This window comes from Oreochromis aureus, linkage group 14, assembly GCF_013358895.1.
Source record: "Oreochromis aureus strain Israel breed Guangdong linkage group 14, ZZ_aureus, whole genome shotgun sequence".
Lineage (NCBI taxonomy): Eukaryota > Metazoa > Chordata > Actinopteri > Cichliformes > Cichlidae > Oreochromis > Oreochromis aureus.
Genome location: NC_052955.1, coordinates 9,570,451 through 9,586,514, shown reverse-complemented (window position 1 = coordinate 9,586,514; position 16,064 = coordinate 9,570,451). Strand labels below are relative to the sequence as shown.

At 39.8% G+C, this 16,064-nt stretch overlaps 2 protein-coding genes across 11 annotated transcripts in view; both read left to right on the top strand.

Annotated features, from left to right (window-relative positions):
• stard13b (StAR-related lipid transfer (START) domain containing 13b) overlaps positions 1-6,065 on the top strand; it is a 60,919-nt gene extending 54,854 nt beyond the window's left edge. For all 7 annotated transcript variants that reach the window (XM_031727768.2, XM_039597997.1, XM_039597999.1 and 4 more), the window contains 11 exons: positions 427-490; positions 1,232-2,595; positions 2,694-2,864; positions 3,083-3,242; positions 3,331-3,529; positions 3,617-3,830; positions 4,263-4,377; positions 4,488-4,709; positions 4,804-5,021; positions 5,128-5,304; positions 5,446-6,065. In XM_031727768.2, the coding sequence (XP_031583628.2) occupies positions 427-490; positions 1,232-2,595; positions 2,694-2,864; positions 3,083-3,242; positions 3,331-3,529; positions 3,617-3,830; positions 4,263-4,377; positions 4,488-4,709; positions 4,804-5,021; positions 5,128-5,304; positions 5,446-5,563 (3,022 nt within the window). In that variant the 3' untranslated portion in view covers positions 5,564-6,065. The remainder of the gene's footprint in view (positions 1-426; positions 491-1,231; positions 2,596-2,693; positions 2,865-3,082; positions 3,243-3,330; positions 3,530-3,616; positions 3,831-4,262; positions 4,378-4,487; positions 4,710-4,803; positions 5,022-5,127; positions 5,305-5,445) is intronic.
• Positions 6,066-10,437: 4,372 nt separating this feature from the next.
• The window catches only part of nbeab (neurobeachin b), a 205,722-nt gene continuing 200,095 nt past the window's right edge, over positions 10,438-16,064 (top strand). For 2 of the 4 annotated variants that reach the window (XM_039622706.1, XM_039622705.1), the window contains exon 1: positions 10,441-11,026. In XM_039622706.1, coding sequence (XP_039478640.1) covers positions 10,754-11,026 — 273 coding nt within the window. In that variant the 5' untranslated portion in view covers positions 10,441-10,753. Of the gene's footprint in view, positions 11,027-16,064 lie in introns of all 4 variants that reach the window. The other 2 variants (XM_039622707.1, XM_039622704.1) reach the window with 2 other exon arrangements.

Below are 16,064 nucleotides of genomic sequence, written 5' to 3'. Positions count from 1 at the left end.
ATATTGTCTATGCTTCATGTTAAGGACAGTCTTTCTAAATCACCATGCTAAGTTGAAGATCATATTTAAGACCTATACGTTAACACGTACAGGGGAACATTTTGAATGAATTTGATTAGGCAAAGTTGAACTAAAGTTCACCTTTGTTCAGACTGCTACAGGCAGCCCTTCAAGCCACTATCACTTAGAGAACAGAGCAACTGACAATTACCGGTGTTCATTAGGTTTAGGGTATTATTATATGGATAAATTCAGTTTCCCTCTGGGTCTGGCTGTGCATCCAAAACAGACGCTGATCAGATTAACACTTAAACAACAAACAGAAGTGGATCTTTTTCTAGTCTGCTCATCTGGTGTTGATTACTACTGGTGCTTTCTTTTGTTTGCTTGGAACAGCTTTTCATCCTATGGCTGTTTTTCTTTCAGGCGACTCCACACTTTAAATAAGTGTGCCTCTATGAAACTTGACGTGAATCTTCCAAAGAAGAAAGTAAGTGCTAAAATCTTTTTACTTTTACAGTTGTGACAAGTATAATATAACATTAAATGCATTTTGGATTTGGGGAAAACGGCATCCTCCTTGAAGAGATATATTTTTAAAACACTTTATTACTCAGTTGGTTATATATTTGTTTTTGCCACAACCATAGCCTTTTGTGTGCGACTCTCCACATACTCTGGACTGCTTTGAGCTGTTATTCTTCATTTGTAGCTCTTGATAGAAAAAAAAAATCTATGAGTCTAATACCACAGTAGTTATCAGTAATTTTTAAGATGTTGAAAAGAAATGTTAATACATGCTGCATCACAAATAGAACCTAACTTTATCTTTATATACAACTATTATTACATTCACAGTTATTACTTCTTATTTGTTCACGCATTGGAATGTAGCCTTTTCTTGGCTGGTTGCATAATGGTATTAGTCCTTTGCAAACACGTTTTCCTTTTATTGCCTGTAGCTATCCTTTGTGCTTTGTGTGATAGTACACACGTTTTAGCTTCCAGTGAAATTTTTTTCACACACACAATACAAAGAGGAAAAATATGCAAATTATCCTTTGTGGAGTGTGTCTGCATCCATTGTCTTTTTTGATGATTATTATTATTATTATTATTATTTCAGTGAATAGTTATTTACTACTGTAGTTACTTTCATGAGACCTACATAGCAGCAGTTGCAGTTATATCTGCCAGAATAATTGCTGTAAAATAATCTTTCTTTTCCCAGAGTGAAGACTCTGATGAAGACGATCTGTTTGCTATTAGTGACAAATGGACCTTTGAGTGGAGCAGCCGGCGCTGGTCCAGGTTACAGGACATTGACAGTCTGCTGGGAAATCACAGAGAGGGTGAGCTCTCCAGAGATGGTGTGCCTCTGAGAACTACCACCAGCAGCGAGAGTGTTCTGACAGACCTCAGCGAGCCAGAGGTCTCTTCTTTGCACAGCGAGAGCAGCGGAGGCAGCGGTCATCGGGGCCTCAGCACAGAGGACTCTGACTGTTCCAATCGCACCTGCTCAGACACTGCAGCAATGCCAGACTCGACTTCTCTCACAATGCCTCACATCCCCAAAGAATTTGCTCACTTCAATTCACCATCTGACAAGCACAGCAAAACAACCCGCTCTTGTGCCAAGGAGTTACTAAAGCGTATGGATACACTGAGCTCCCGAGGTAATCTGGGAAAAGGCCATAAGACGCTGGTAATCAGCTCTCCTGTGCTGCAGCAGGAGGCCCAGGTCCTGAAGAAATTGAGGTGTGAAGACATCATAAATGGAGATGGTGGAGCTCTGGAACCACCATGCAATAAAATTCTGCCATCCCACTCCAGTAGTGAGGGTAGCAGCCATTCTGGTGGCAGCACTGTCAGCACACCCAGCCTAAAAGAGCATAAGCCTCACCGTGTTGACCATAAACGCAGTGGCATGTATTTGGAGGACATGGACATCTTCTCAGGATCCCAAATGAATAAAGTTGCAGAACAAAATCGTAGAAATGAATTTTGCTCTTATGAAAACCTCGTGGTCCACATTCCCAAAGACCACAAGCCAGGAACCTTTCCCAAAGCATTGTCCATAGAGAGCCTGTCCCCAACTGGTGGTGCCTCAATTAACTGGCACACTGGCAGTATGCACCTGGACTCCCCTTTAATTTCATGCAGGAAGGAAACACGGCCTGCCACCAAGTCCTCTTCCAGAGGTAGCCGCATCAGTGTGTACGATAATGTTCCTGGCTCGCATCTGTATGCCAGCACTGGAGACCTGATAGACCTGGAGAAAGAGGATCTGTTTCCACACCTGGATGATATCTTGCTGCATGTCAATGGTCTAAAACAGATAGTGGACCACTGGTCAAAAAATGTGTTACCTGGAGGCGAGGGGATAGTACAGATCGATGACGGGAAGGATGATACAGCGGGGCTTCAGTCCTCTAGTCAGATTACATTGGACTTTGAGGGAAATTCTGTCACGGAAAGCCAGATCGTGCCTAGTGATGGAGACAGAGACAAAGTATCACTTACAGAGACAGAATCTACAAGGCTCAGGGAAAGGAGGGACTCCGGAGTAGGTGCATCACTCACAAGACCTAATAGGTAAGACTGAACTGATTGAACTAAGCAGTAAGAGTATGTTAAGATGAATAAAAGTTTACTCTATTTTCTTTGCTTTTTTTCATCTCTGTTGGCATTAGGTTACGATGGCCCAGCTTTCAGATATCTAATCGTCTAAGTCACTCAAGAGCATCCCTGCAGATTACAAACCAATCAGCAGGCCAGCTGAGTTTGTTACAAAAGTTTTCACTGTTGCGTTTGACTGCAATCATGGAGAAATATTCCCTGACCAATAAACATGGCTGGGCTTGGTAAGTCTAACATATCCTCCCATCTACTTATGTTTGATTCCTATTTTCCATTTGGATTTTATTACAGTTCTTTGAACTGATAATCACTCTCAGTCGTCAGTATTCTTTATGTATGTATTTGTCCAAATCCTGATATACTGTATTGGCGTCCTTCATTGTCATTATCTTTCTTTAGTCTCAAGAGAATTTTTTAAAACATGTGCTAATGTCTCTCCTAGGTCTGTGCCAAAATTTATGAAGAGAATGAAGGTACCAGATTATAAGGATAAGATTGTGTTCGGAGTTCCTCTCATTGTGCATGTGCAGCGTTCAGGACAGCCCTTGCCCCTCGGCCTGCAGCAGGCCCTGCGGTACTTGAGGAGTCAGTGTCTTGACCAGGTCAGTGACAGCATACGATACTCTCACACTGCACATGCCTTTCATTTTCATATATGAAGTTTATGTGATATCACTGTTTTGTTTCCAGGTGGGTCTTTTTCGTAAATCAGGCGTGAAGTCTCGAATTCAAGCTCTGAGGCAGATGAATGAAAGTTCTCCAGAAAATGTGAATTATGAGGATCAGTCCGCCTATGATGTGGCTGATATGGTGAAGCAATTCTTCAGGGACTTACCTGAGCCCCTACTTACCAGCAAGCTGGGAGAGACCTTCCTCCATATTTACCAGTGTAAGTAAAGATTGCGTTTTTATCTGATATCACTTCCTCTGCAAAGCAGAAATGTTGTTTTTTTAATCCTTCTATTAACCTGTGCAGATGTACCAAAGGACCAAAGATTACAAGCTGTCCAGGCAGCCATCATGTTGATGTCTGATGAAAACCGAGAGGTACTGCAGACGCTACTCTGTTTCCTTAGTGATGTCACTTCCTCTGTGGCGGAGAACCAGATGACACCTATGAATATTGCTGTGTGCCTGGCTCCGTCCCTCTTCCATCTCAACAAAATGAAGAAGGACAATCTTTCACCAAGGTATTGTTTTCTTTTTTTCTTGTGTTACACTTAACTTGGTGTCTCTGGTTTTGGGTAACATTACCTGCCATTCTGTGTTTACAAAAATAATGATGAAGACATGCATACATTAACTCCTGCATGATTATCTTCCCCACAGCTCCATAAAGATCGCTATAAAGTGGGTTACAGATTTTACTCACCCCTCAGGGGTGCAGTAGATAACTCTCTTTCTGGGCCAGTTTTACCCCAGTTAAAGCTTAATGTTTTATGAGATCATGCTGTGTACAAACAAAGCAAAGCTCTCTAATTTAGCAAGTTGAAATTGTTGCTAAAGAGATCAAAGCGGTTTCCTGCAGAGCGGAAGAAGGGTTTATATACTGTTTCTTGTGGGGATGTTGACCTGAAGTCCCTGCTGGCCTAATAGGTTTTCTCTCCTCATATAATCTCCAGGGCCATGCATAAGAAGTATGCTACTGGTAGACCAGACCAGAAGGATCTGAATGAGAATTTAGCAGCGACACAGGGCCTCGCTCACATGATCATAGAGTGCAACCGCCTCTTTGAGGTACGAGAACCTGTGTTTATTATGCAGTAAGAATTTAAAGCCTGAATGCAGTATCTGCTCTTGTTTTTATTTGCTGTGAGCCTTACCTTATGCTTTTATGCACCCATTAGATCCCTCATGAGATGGTTACTCAGTCGCGTAATTCCTATGTGGAGGCTGATTTGCATGCACCAACAATTGACGAGCTGTGCAAGCAGTCGGAAGATGAGGACGGAACATACCAAACACTTTTGGAGGGGAGACTTCAGAACCTGCTCAAAGAGGCCCGGGAAAAATCCAAATACTGGGTGTCTTGCAGCAGCTCTGATAACACAGAGCTCTATTATAAGAAGGTTAGTTTTCTAACCTAAACCTAAACCACTATCTTTATTTCAAAGATTGTGGTACATGAAAACAATCCTTTTTGTGTCTTTGTGTGTGATCCAGGTGGGAGATGGCAACCCTTTGAGACGTTGGAAAGTGTCTGTCGAGGTGGAAGCACCGCCATCTGTGGTGTTGAACCGGGTGCTGCGAGAGCGCCACCTGTGGGATATGGACCTCCTTCAGTGGAAAGTGTGCGAGACACTGGACAGGCAAACAGAAGTGTTTCAGTATGTCCTGAGTCGCATGCCCCCTCATCCCAGCAGGGACTTTGTAGTTCTTAGGTGAGTGCTTAAGAAAACTCAACGCACCATATGTTCTCTTATTTTGGGAATAGCTCAAATTGTATTTCTTTAGATACCATAATCAGTCTCTTTCTGTGCATTCAAGGTCATGGAGGACAGACTTGCCCAAAGGTGCTTGCTCCCTGGTTTCTGTGTCTATAGAGCATGAAGACTGTCCTCCTTTAGGAGGGATAAGGGCTATAGTCCTGGAGTCTAACTACCTATTAGAGCCCTGTGGCTCAGGAAAGTCCAGACTAACTCACATCTGCAGAGTGGACATGAAGTAAGTCCTACATTGAGCTTTTACACAAGATTCTTTTAGAAAGTGCTACAAAGAAAAGTTGTTCTCTTATGGTTTGAGCTGCATTTCTAAATATTTTGCGATGTATGCTATAGTATATTGAATATAGTGTTTTGATTTCAGGGGAAGGACTCCAGACTGGTACAACAAAGCCTTTGGCCACCTTTGTGCTGCAGAAGCTGCCCGAATCCGCAACTCCTTTCAGCCACTAATCACAGACGGCCCAGAGACCAAAATCTGACATTCTTTGCTGCTTGTGTCTGCTCAGCCTTGAGATCAACATTGAGCCTTTGAGTCATTGCTAACAGCCACAAAAAGCAGAGACAGGACTCCAGAACGAAAGCACAGTTTATTGTTTGTTTGTCTGAATGCAAAATGCTCTGAAAATAACTTATGGCTCCTCTGTAATTGCACAATTTTAAAAGAGGACATCTTATAGGTGCTGAGCATAATTCTTCATTGGGAAATTAATTATCCTGCCAATATCATTGACATTTATGACTATTTTATTTACCTTCATGTTTCTAAAACTGTATGTTATAATAATTATCTTTAATAATATTATTGTATTATTGTTTCTACAATGTCTAGGACATTCAAGCTCTGAAATGCTTCTGGGAAGCATATATTTGTTTGTTTCAGATTTAAAGCTATAATTATTTAGATGTACACTCAAGTGTATATATGTGTGTCTGTGTGTGTGTGAATATACTGTAAATTAAATAGAATGTATATTTTGTATATATGTGTGTGTGTATATATATATATATATATATATATATATATGAAGGGGTAATGAGTACATACAGTTAATTTTCCATAATTATTCATACCCATTTTTTGACTTAAAGTTACTTTTATTCAACTAGCAAGTTATTTTTTGACTGGAAATGACTTTGCTCCTTTATTGCCATAATAAGATGATGTACAAGACGCATCATTAATAAAAAATATTTTCAGCTTTTATTTACATTTGAGAAAAAGTATCATGTCCAGAATTATTCATACCCTTTACAAACTGTCACAGTCTGGGAAAATCCAAAGTTCCATACCATTCCAAATAGTGAAAGCTGTTCTAAAGCATCTTGTGTACCTGATTAATTGAAATAGCTGCTTTTTAATCAACTCAACAGGTGAAAAACAGCAGCTCTCTGCAGGTGGTCTGTGGACATTCATGGCTAAGACAAAGGAACTCAGTGAGGACCTGCAGCTGTGCATTGTGGCTGCTCACAAGTGAGGAATGGGCTACAAGGCCATATCCAAATGTTTTCAAGTTCCAGTGGCTACAGTGCAAAGTATTATTAAAAATACAAGATGTTGGCACAGTGGAAAATCTCAGAGGGCGTGGTCGGAAGCCAAAAGTGAAACCTGTGCTGGCCAGGAGAATAGTGAGAGAGGTGAAAACTTATCAAGGATTGCCACCAAGGCCATTCTGGTGAATCTGGGCTCTGCTGGTGGCAATGTCTCAAGGCAGACAGTTTTACGGACACTGCTTTGGGTTCCACGGATGCAGGAAAACGCCACTTCTCCAGGCACTTCTAAGGCATGCAAAAGCTCATTTGGCCTTTGCAAATGCTCATCTGGACAAAGAAGAAGGTTTCTGGTCTTCAGTGTTATGGTCAGATACCTGAAAAATTGAATTATTTGGTCACGATGATGTTGCCTTCATTTGGCATAAAAATGGAGAAGTTTCAACCCAAAGAACACCATCCCCACTGTCAAACATGGTGGTGGGAACCTAATGCTTTGGGGGGTCCTTTTAGCCAATGGACCAGGGAACCTAATCACAGTAAACAGCACCATGAGAAAAAAGAGCAATACATGAAGATTCTCAACAACAACATCAGGCAGTCTGCAGAAAAACTTGGCCTTGGGAACCAGTGGACATTTTAGCACAACAATGACCCAAAACATACAGCAAAGCGTGGTGAAGAAATGGTTAGCAGACAACAACATTGACGTTTTGCAGTGGCAGAGCCAGAGTCCTGACTTGAATCCAATTGAGAATCTGTGGAGGGAGCTAAAGATCAGGGTGATGGCGAGAAACCTCCAACCTGAAAGATTTGGAGCTCATTGCTAAAGATGAATGGGCAAAAATGCCTGTGGAGACATGCATTCAAAAGCTGGTCTGCAATTATAGGAAGCGTTTGATTGCTGTAATAGCCAATAAAGGCTTTTCTATTGATTATTGAGAAGGGTATGAATAATTCTGGACATGATACTTTTGCTAAAATATAAATAAAACCTGAGAAATTTTTTTTTCCACAATGATGCCTCTTGTACATCGTCTTATTATCTTTGGGGAGACACCTGTGTCATTTCTGCTCAAAAAGAACTAGCTTGTTGAACAAAAGTAACTTTAAGTCAAAATTTGGCAGGGGTATGAATAATTATGGGCTTAACTGTATGTTAATTTTCCATATATTAATTCATTTTTCTGTGTGAACCGTTCTGTCAAACACATGGTACAAAATTGTAAGCTGGTTTTACTTTGCTCCTTTATTGCCATTTTGAAATGGGTGTAACTGTAATAAACATTGACCTTCAGTGGTTGTGAAGAAGGTGACTTAAGGTTTGACTTGATCATACCTGCTTTAGGGTACTGGATTGTGCAGTCAGGTACAAAAATGTCTTCTTCTTTTTTTTAAAATAAAACCATGAAAATGATGAAATGCTTTGTGTGCTGATTTCTAATTGTATTGTCTGATTCTAAAAAGAAGTAAAAATTTAAACAGTATTTTTGGGAGTATGTAAACTCGATTAATCGTCAAAAGAAGCTAAGGACTTGTTACAGACGTTTAGGAGGTGTCAGAAATTCTCATTTAAAAATACTTAAATATTTTTAAATACAAAAGTTCATACACCGAGCAAGGAAACACACTTCACTCTGATTTGGAATGAGAGGGACCTCTGCTGGCTTTTTACAAAAATCATGTGACTCGAAATAGTTCACAGAGGATGACTTATCTGAAATTGATTGCTTTTATAATGCCACCTCAATAGTGGTTGAAAAAGCTAATAAAGACTGTTTTATTATTCTCTGGCTTTTTTCCCCCAAACTATATGGTAACTTGCAAATGTACTGTTTATAAGATTGGGGAAACCTGCAGTCAGCTGAGACTGAAGAAGTCACTTGTATGAGTGACGAGATTTACTTACCTGAATGATTGAGAATGCATCAAGACATATATGGTAACTTGGGTTAAACTAGGAAAACTGTCAGTTTCTGCCACTAGATGGCTCCTCTATTTTCAGATTGATGATCTTTACAGTGGCAGCTTTTCTTTTTCCTCTTAATGATCTTGCCATGGGTACGTTTATTTATTTTAGCACGCTGAGAACATATCACCAAACATATACAATACATTTTTGATGGCAGTCTAGGTTTTTGTATGCCATTTATGTACACGCTGTTGGTGTGTGTAGACCAAGCCTCCTTCACTGATCTCAGTTCAACACTAGCGGTGTTTGTTTCTCAGTTACAATGATTCAGTGACGCGTTGATAGGCAGAGACAAAACATTAGAAAAAATAAAATAGAATATATTTATGCCTTATACAATGCAGTCTACAAACTAAGCCATTATGCAAAGATATAGCATGAGAAAAATAGAACACGAGAAATATGTGAGTAAAAAACAATGTCATTCAACAAACTTCTACATTTCATTCGCAGGTGAACTGTCAAATATTACAATGTCTATCATTTTCGGTGGTTTATCACAAAATACATCAAAATTACACAATGGTAGTCATGATAGGCACAGCAGTAAAAACTGACACGACTCTTTTGAAGCCATGCTGACACAGATCTGCTTAATGAGCTCTTGAAATGCACGCTCAGCTTCCGACTGTCAGAAAGGAAGATTGACAGAATTGTCCCAAGCTGTCAGTGCCAGCCTGTTTTATATAAATGCTGGAAACTGAGTTTTTGATTATTATCTTTTTTAAAAAAAACAACAACAACCAAACAAACAAAGCATATGTTTGTGCACAGAAACGTTCTCTAAAATGTATATATATGTATGGGATTACATCTATCCAGATTTGTCTTTCTTTTATAGCAAACAAATAAGTGGAATATGCCCTAACAGTGTATCTTTTAGTCATTACTCTGTGAGAAATAAGGGCATGTAAAAGATATTGGAGAAGTCAGCCCTCTTAATTGTCTCATAAAACATTTAAGGTGGGGGGAGTGGCAGAAATGCTGCATAGTATAATTACACTGTCCATTTGAATGTGTGTCCACAAGACGACTGCTCCCTAATTCAGTAGGAAAGTTAAGAGAAACCCTGTCTCAGTATTAGTATTCATCCTAATGTAATTAAATTTATATTGCCTTGCATAAAAGACTATCCAAGGTCACATTTGTCCTTCATGAGATATGCCACACCTGGCGCTCTATAACGAAACTACCATACGTTTTTGTGAGAAAGATAATAATAATTGTCAGCTACAATACAGACATTTACAAGTGTACATGTGCAGTGTCTGATTAACCTTTCACGAACATGTAAATAAAAGCAACAGTGAGTTATTTGGTAGGCCTAATTCACGTTTTTGATAGGAGTACAGGTATCTTTAGCAAGCTGGCATATGGTCAGGTATTATATTCAGGTGTACCAACTCATCACTGAATACAGTAAATACAGTTTGGTGCGCCAACAGTGGAAGTCATCTGTAATATTAGGCTATGGCTCTGCTTTTAATGCGAACATTTCCACCACATGCGGTTTTCTTTTCTTTTTATCCCGTCCATTTCTATTTTACTCAGTGTTCATTTCACATTATTTTACTATAATTGTTTTGATTTTCCAATTAGAACATTTCTCATACCTAAATTACTAAATTAGCATGAGATAAATCTCTAATCTTCACCGGTAAAATCTAATCTTGACTTAAGGGAATGAGAAACCTGTTGAAATTCATTAGCCATCAGGATAACACGGTCTATTTTTTTACTGTCTACATTAAGTGTCTGTCTAAAGTTATTGAAGCCAGCCGGTCTTGGCTGCTCCAGCCCACGCCGCGGAGAACGTGGCGAAGCGACAAGTCTCCGGTATCTCAGCCACCGCAGGCGTAGTAAGCGGGACGGCAGGTAGGGGGCGGCAACATGGCGGTGACGGCAGCACAGCCACTGAACGGCGCACATCCGTGAGAGCGGCACAATCACGCACAGCTTTGTGTGTTCATCGCAGGTCTGTCAGCTCGGTAAACTGCCCGGCATCGATTTCACACCGGACATACTGACCAGAACTCCTCAGAGTGGATTTCACTGACAGAGAGTGATTTCTTTTTTGGTGTTTTGCTTTTTTTTGTTTTTTTTTCTCGAGTGTTTATTTCATTTTTTTTCGTGATGCTCCAGAACAGTGATTAAGTATATTGCAGAGAGAAAGCGTAACAGCTCCTGAAAGCTCCCGGTTTGGCTGGAAATGACAAGTGGTAGACCGGTGACAATGCCGGGCTCGCTGTCGCTCTCGGACCGACAACCTCCTCCAGGTCACGGGCAACACGCGGCTGCAGTCTCCGCTGCGGCCGGTGAGACAGTGATGATGTCCGGATCAGGTTCAGTGGTCCTCCCGGCTGGGATTATGAATCCATCGGTTCCTATCCGGAATATCAAGATGAAATTTGCCGTTCTTACCGGACTGATCCAGGCTGGAGAGGTTAGCAACCGGGATATTGTTGAAACGGTGCTGAATCTGGTAAGTAAACATTTTTCCTATCACTTTGTGACTGGACATTACTGCACAAACCCCAAATCATCACTGGTGTTCAGTGGCAACTAATAGAATATAACGTTCACATGTAACAAAATAATATTTATTTATTTATTTTTTACATCGAGGGGGTGGAAATAATAATTACATTATTTACAGCAGTAATATGAGCAGCTGCCCCAGGATATGGGATAGTATACAGCAGTGAACACTTAAAAGTCACACATGTACACATACAGATAAGGAAGGAGGAGGTGGTAAGAACACAAAGCCATAGCTCAAGTTTTCTAAAAAGTCCCACAAAGTCCCAGCTTCCCTTGTGTTTTCCTGTAAATCAAGCAGAGTCATTGCAGGTGAAGTGCATCACTTGCTGGGATTTAAAGGGCAATGTCAAGTGGTATTCATGTTAAAGTAAAATATGAGCCCATGCAGGAAGGCAATTGCTTCTTCTAAGTGTGGGAAAATTTAAGGGATACACCTGGCAACTGTTGGGGAGCTATTTCCACGGAGCCCAGACTTACTATAGCCCTGCTTTGTGATGTGATCAGTGTAGCTCCCCAGCAGCGTGTTAAAGATATATATTCTACACTTAATTAAAATGTGGTATCTTGTGGTAGTATGATAGTCACCACCCTCTCCCCATATACATTTACTGTTACCTCTAGAGTATTTTGTTTCACTGCTGCTTCTAAAAAGTAAGAATGAATGATTTCAGCACAATGTGTTTGAGAATTTGAACCCATATATGACCAGGCTAACCAAGTAGACCAGTTTGCTGTCCTGGTGTATAAATAGACTGTGTAGGCAGTTAATACCTTTTTGCTTTGACCATCTGCAGGAGTACTGCACAGCCTGTTTGCAGTAGTTTGCCTCTCCTTGTTAGCACACTAGAGATTAATTACGACCTGTTCTGGCACAACAGAGATCCACTTTGTGGAGCAGGACAAATTGTAGCCTTTGGCATGTTCAGGCATGAGAAAAGTACTGCAATAGCTGGAGTCTCTGACACCTTGCCCCCTCACACTTTGCAGCGCTTTTTTCACAGGAAATGTGCACACCAGACACGGAATAACACTCCAGCCTCTTGCTTTATTCTCTTGACCTACTGAATACAAAGTGTTAATGTCACAGCTTTCATTTTCTCCCTGTGCTCATTTAGTTTCAGTTATTTGTAATGTAATGTAAGATGCATTTTTATCAAATCATTTTCCAGCCTCATCTGTTCTCAATTCTTTTGAATGATGAATTTAATTAACTGGGGTAATTAGTGGTCTGCTCTGGTTAGGCATTTTGGATATCAGTCAGTTTGATCCTGGTTGATTTTTTAAAGCACAATCAAAATAATATCCCTGCAAACACACAAAAAAAGACATAAACTTAGACTGTAATTGTTGTTCTGTCTCCCTGTTTATATATAATATGTCCAAAAAGTGTGTATGGATCTCACTAGTCAGGGAAAATGGTGAAAACATTTATATTTATCCTTACAAGATTGAATGATGAATTTAATAATTAATTAATTAGTGGTCTGCTCTGGTTAGGTAAGTTTGATCCTGGTGATTTTTTAAGCTAAAATCGAAATAATATCCTGCAGGCTGTTTTTTTTTTTTTTTTTTTGGTTTTTTTTTGAGTGTACAGTATTTGGGCATTCTGAGGAATCCTTAAGTTTGCCTCACGGGATCCAGCTGTAGAGTAATAAAATATTAATGTTTTTCTCATTCTCTAAGGAAACTGTTCAGAAAATTGTGGTTTAAGGATACCGGCTCGAACATCTGTCATGTAAACATTTCATTCTGTTTTCTCCTGCAGATGTGCAGTTTATGACCATTTTTTGGAACCTGTCTGTCTGATGAGTTTCTCCAAGTTAATAATTAGCACCAAGAATAAATAATTTAACGATTCTCTGACTGAAGAAAGTCAGGTATGCTAATGGATCATACATTGAAGACTGGTACTCAAACAAGATACCCTGACCTATGGATACAGGCTTCCAAGCACATAATTATCGTGACCCTGACACTATGGCTTCCCATGTAGTGACAATAACTAGTTGATATTAACACCAAAGGATGACACTGTCATGTCAGGTCAGAGTTATCACAAGGCTTACTTAGGACTTATTAAAATGATACTCTACCCATCCCATTAGATCAAACTCTCACTATTTCTGGGCTTGAAAGGAAGGTTTTAAAAGTGGGAGACTTCTGCTGAGTTGAGGCTAATGCCAGTTATGTTGAGTTTAATAGTTATACATTTTCATGTTGGGAAAAAGTTTTAAAGCTAAATTCAAACTTGTTTAAAAATTGCTGTAAAATCACCCAGTTATCCACTATGTTTATATGCTCATTCTGCTCCATGATAGAGAGGCTGGTATTGTTTTCAGCTTGTGAATCTGTGTGTCTGTAGGGGTGTGTGTGTGTGTGTGTCATGGAGATACTGTCATGGGAACTAAGTCAGCAGCTGAGTGCTTTGGCAGGTGTTTATGCATCTGTTTATGGACAGATTGTGTTCATGTGATGGCAGTGACTGTGTATAGTTAAGCTCAAAATGAAGGGCAGGTTGAAAATGGATTTGGCTACAAAGTATTAATGTAATGTAGTAATGACTACAGAGTACTTGTGGACTGGAACATTGACATGTTGATAGACACTGACATTTTGATAAAGGATTTTTGTTACAACGGCATGTATTAAAGGAGCAAGGAGGCAAGATGGAAGAACTGATTTAGTATGATTCTATAGTATTGGTGCTGCTGTCACAGGTAAACAAATTTGTGTAGATGCTAATTTTATTTGGTCAGAACCAGATTTTTTAAAGAAAAAGAAACTGCTAACGTGGGGTGGTGATGCGTAAAATAATTTATTAATGCCTCACCTTGTTGGCCAGTGGTCTATAAAGGGGTTGTGAAAGCTTACATTAGTTGTCAAAAATAAGAGTTTAATAATAAATTTCTTGAAAATTCTTGCCTGTACAGTGTTCCCTTAAGGCCACACTAAGGTCTGTTACTGAGTCCTCGCGAGTATGACTTGTCTTGACTGTCTTGCCAGCTTAGGTAGAAATGGCACTAACATTCTTAAAAGAGAAATTGAAGGCAAGCTTTTTGTACACTCGCCAGCCAGTTTATTAGATACAGAGTTGGACCCCCTTCTGCCTACATAACTGCCTTAATTCGCTGTGAAGTAGGCACCAGGAGACGGGTACACTGTGTTCATGAAAGGATGGAAATTGTCAGTGACACTCGGGGTGCCTGTGGTACTTAAACAATGCTCAGTTGGTACTAAGGGGTCCAGAATTGTCAAGAAAATCCCCCTTATACCATTAAACATATGTCTTTAATCTGAATGTTGCAGCAGGCTCATAAGATCAGGCAGCATTTTTCCAATCTTCTGTTGTCCACTGTTGGTGAGCCACAGTGTATTATAACCTGTTTCCTGGTCTTAGCTGACAGGAGTGGCACCCGCTGTGGTGTTTTGGTGATGTAGCCCATCTGCTTCAAGGTTTGATGTTCAATTGAATTGAATTGAACTGTGTATTCAGAAGTGCTCTTCTGTAAACCTTTGAGTTACTATTGCCTTCTTATCAGCTCAAAGCAGTATGGCCATCTGTGATTCTGACCTCTAATATTAACAAATGTTTTTTGTCTTTTCTGGACCATTCTCTGTAAACCATTGTGATGCTCACCATGAAATTCAGCATGATTTGACCATATCTATATATCTAAATGCACTGCATTGCTACTACGTGTTTGGCTGATAAGATATTTGGATTATGAACAACTGAATTGGTGTACCTAATTAATTGGCAAGTAAGTTTATACCCTTGATGTTTTGGTGATTACACGGTCAACATACAAATGAGTTATTTTCATGAGCTTAATTGCAAATGCTGCTAGAATTATCCTAATGACAAGTGCAGTGATGCATATTGGACTATGGTTGATTGATTATTTCAGATTACAAAATACTCTAGAGCTCAGTTTAACTGACTATGAACCATCTTTGTTTTATCTTTAATTTATAGTGAAAGTCAAATTAGTCAAGATGCTGCCATATTGAATAAAGGTGAAGAAACTGGAGAGTTGACATACTTAAACAACGAGTGCTTTGCACCAGAAGGCTCTGGAGCTTAAACATTTGTCTGCACTAAATTGGTATTTGTAATTTTAAAACTGGTTTTCTTTGTGATGTGTTTGCTGATGTCAACAGCAGTCAACAAGGGGTAAACACTGCAGTTATGTAGTGCAGCTTGTCTCCTCAAAATTAAGTTTTTGTGTTACTAAATTGTTTACAGAGTGAAATAATTGCTATCTAGAATTTTGGGCTTTTCATTTTTGTGGGAATGAGGCACTTTTTGTACCTGGCCAGAGTGTGACGACCGAAGGGCTTGGCTGTTTTCCATATGACCAGTGTCTCTCTTCCAGGTAATTGGTGGGTTAAGGTGACCCAATTTAGGATGCAGCACACATGAGCAGATGGGACTCAGGGTTCCATCAATCAGCCCATCCAGAATTTTTTGAGGGCCTCTTTTTCTTGTCCTCTCCTCTCCCTCTGTCAGCCAGCTGAAAGCGCACTCAGACATTGCATGGACACTGATGTGCTGACAACAATTGATAGTAGTCTTTGGTTCCATTTTTTAGTTAATTTAACTATTTAACAGCATCCTACAACTATGTGTCAGCTCCATCTTTTTGTCACATACTTTGAGTTGGATTGTAACAAACGGGGGCTTGTCCAAGAGTTCGAAATGCTTAGCTGAGCTGAAATGCTTCTTTAGTACAGTCAGAAGTAGTTTTAGTATTTAGTATCATGAACAACACAACACAAGATGGTGTTAGTTTCAATCGGTTACTTTAATTAACTTTGAGTGACTTCTGATTGATGTTAGAAGATTAGTCCCCATTTCTTTTGGCCTCAAACCAAATGTCTTTGTCTTATTGCATGAATCTAGCCATGCATTTATCAGTGTGACAGCTCTCTTAAAGTCTTGCCACAGCATTTATAATTGTACTGTCATGAACTTCAGC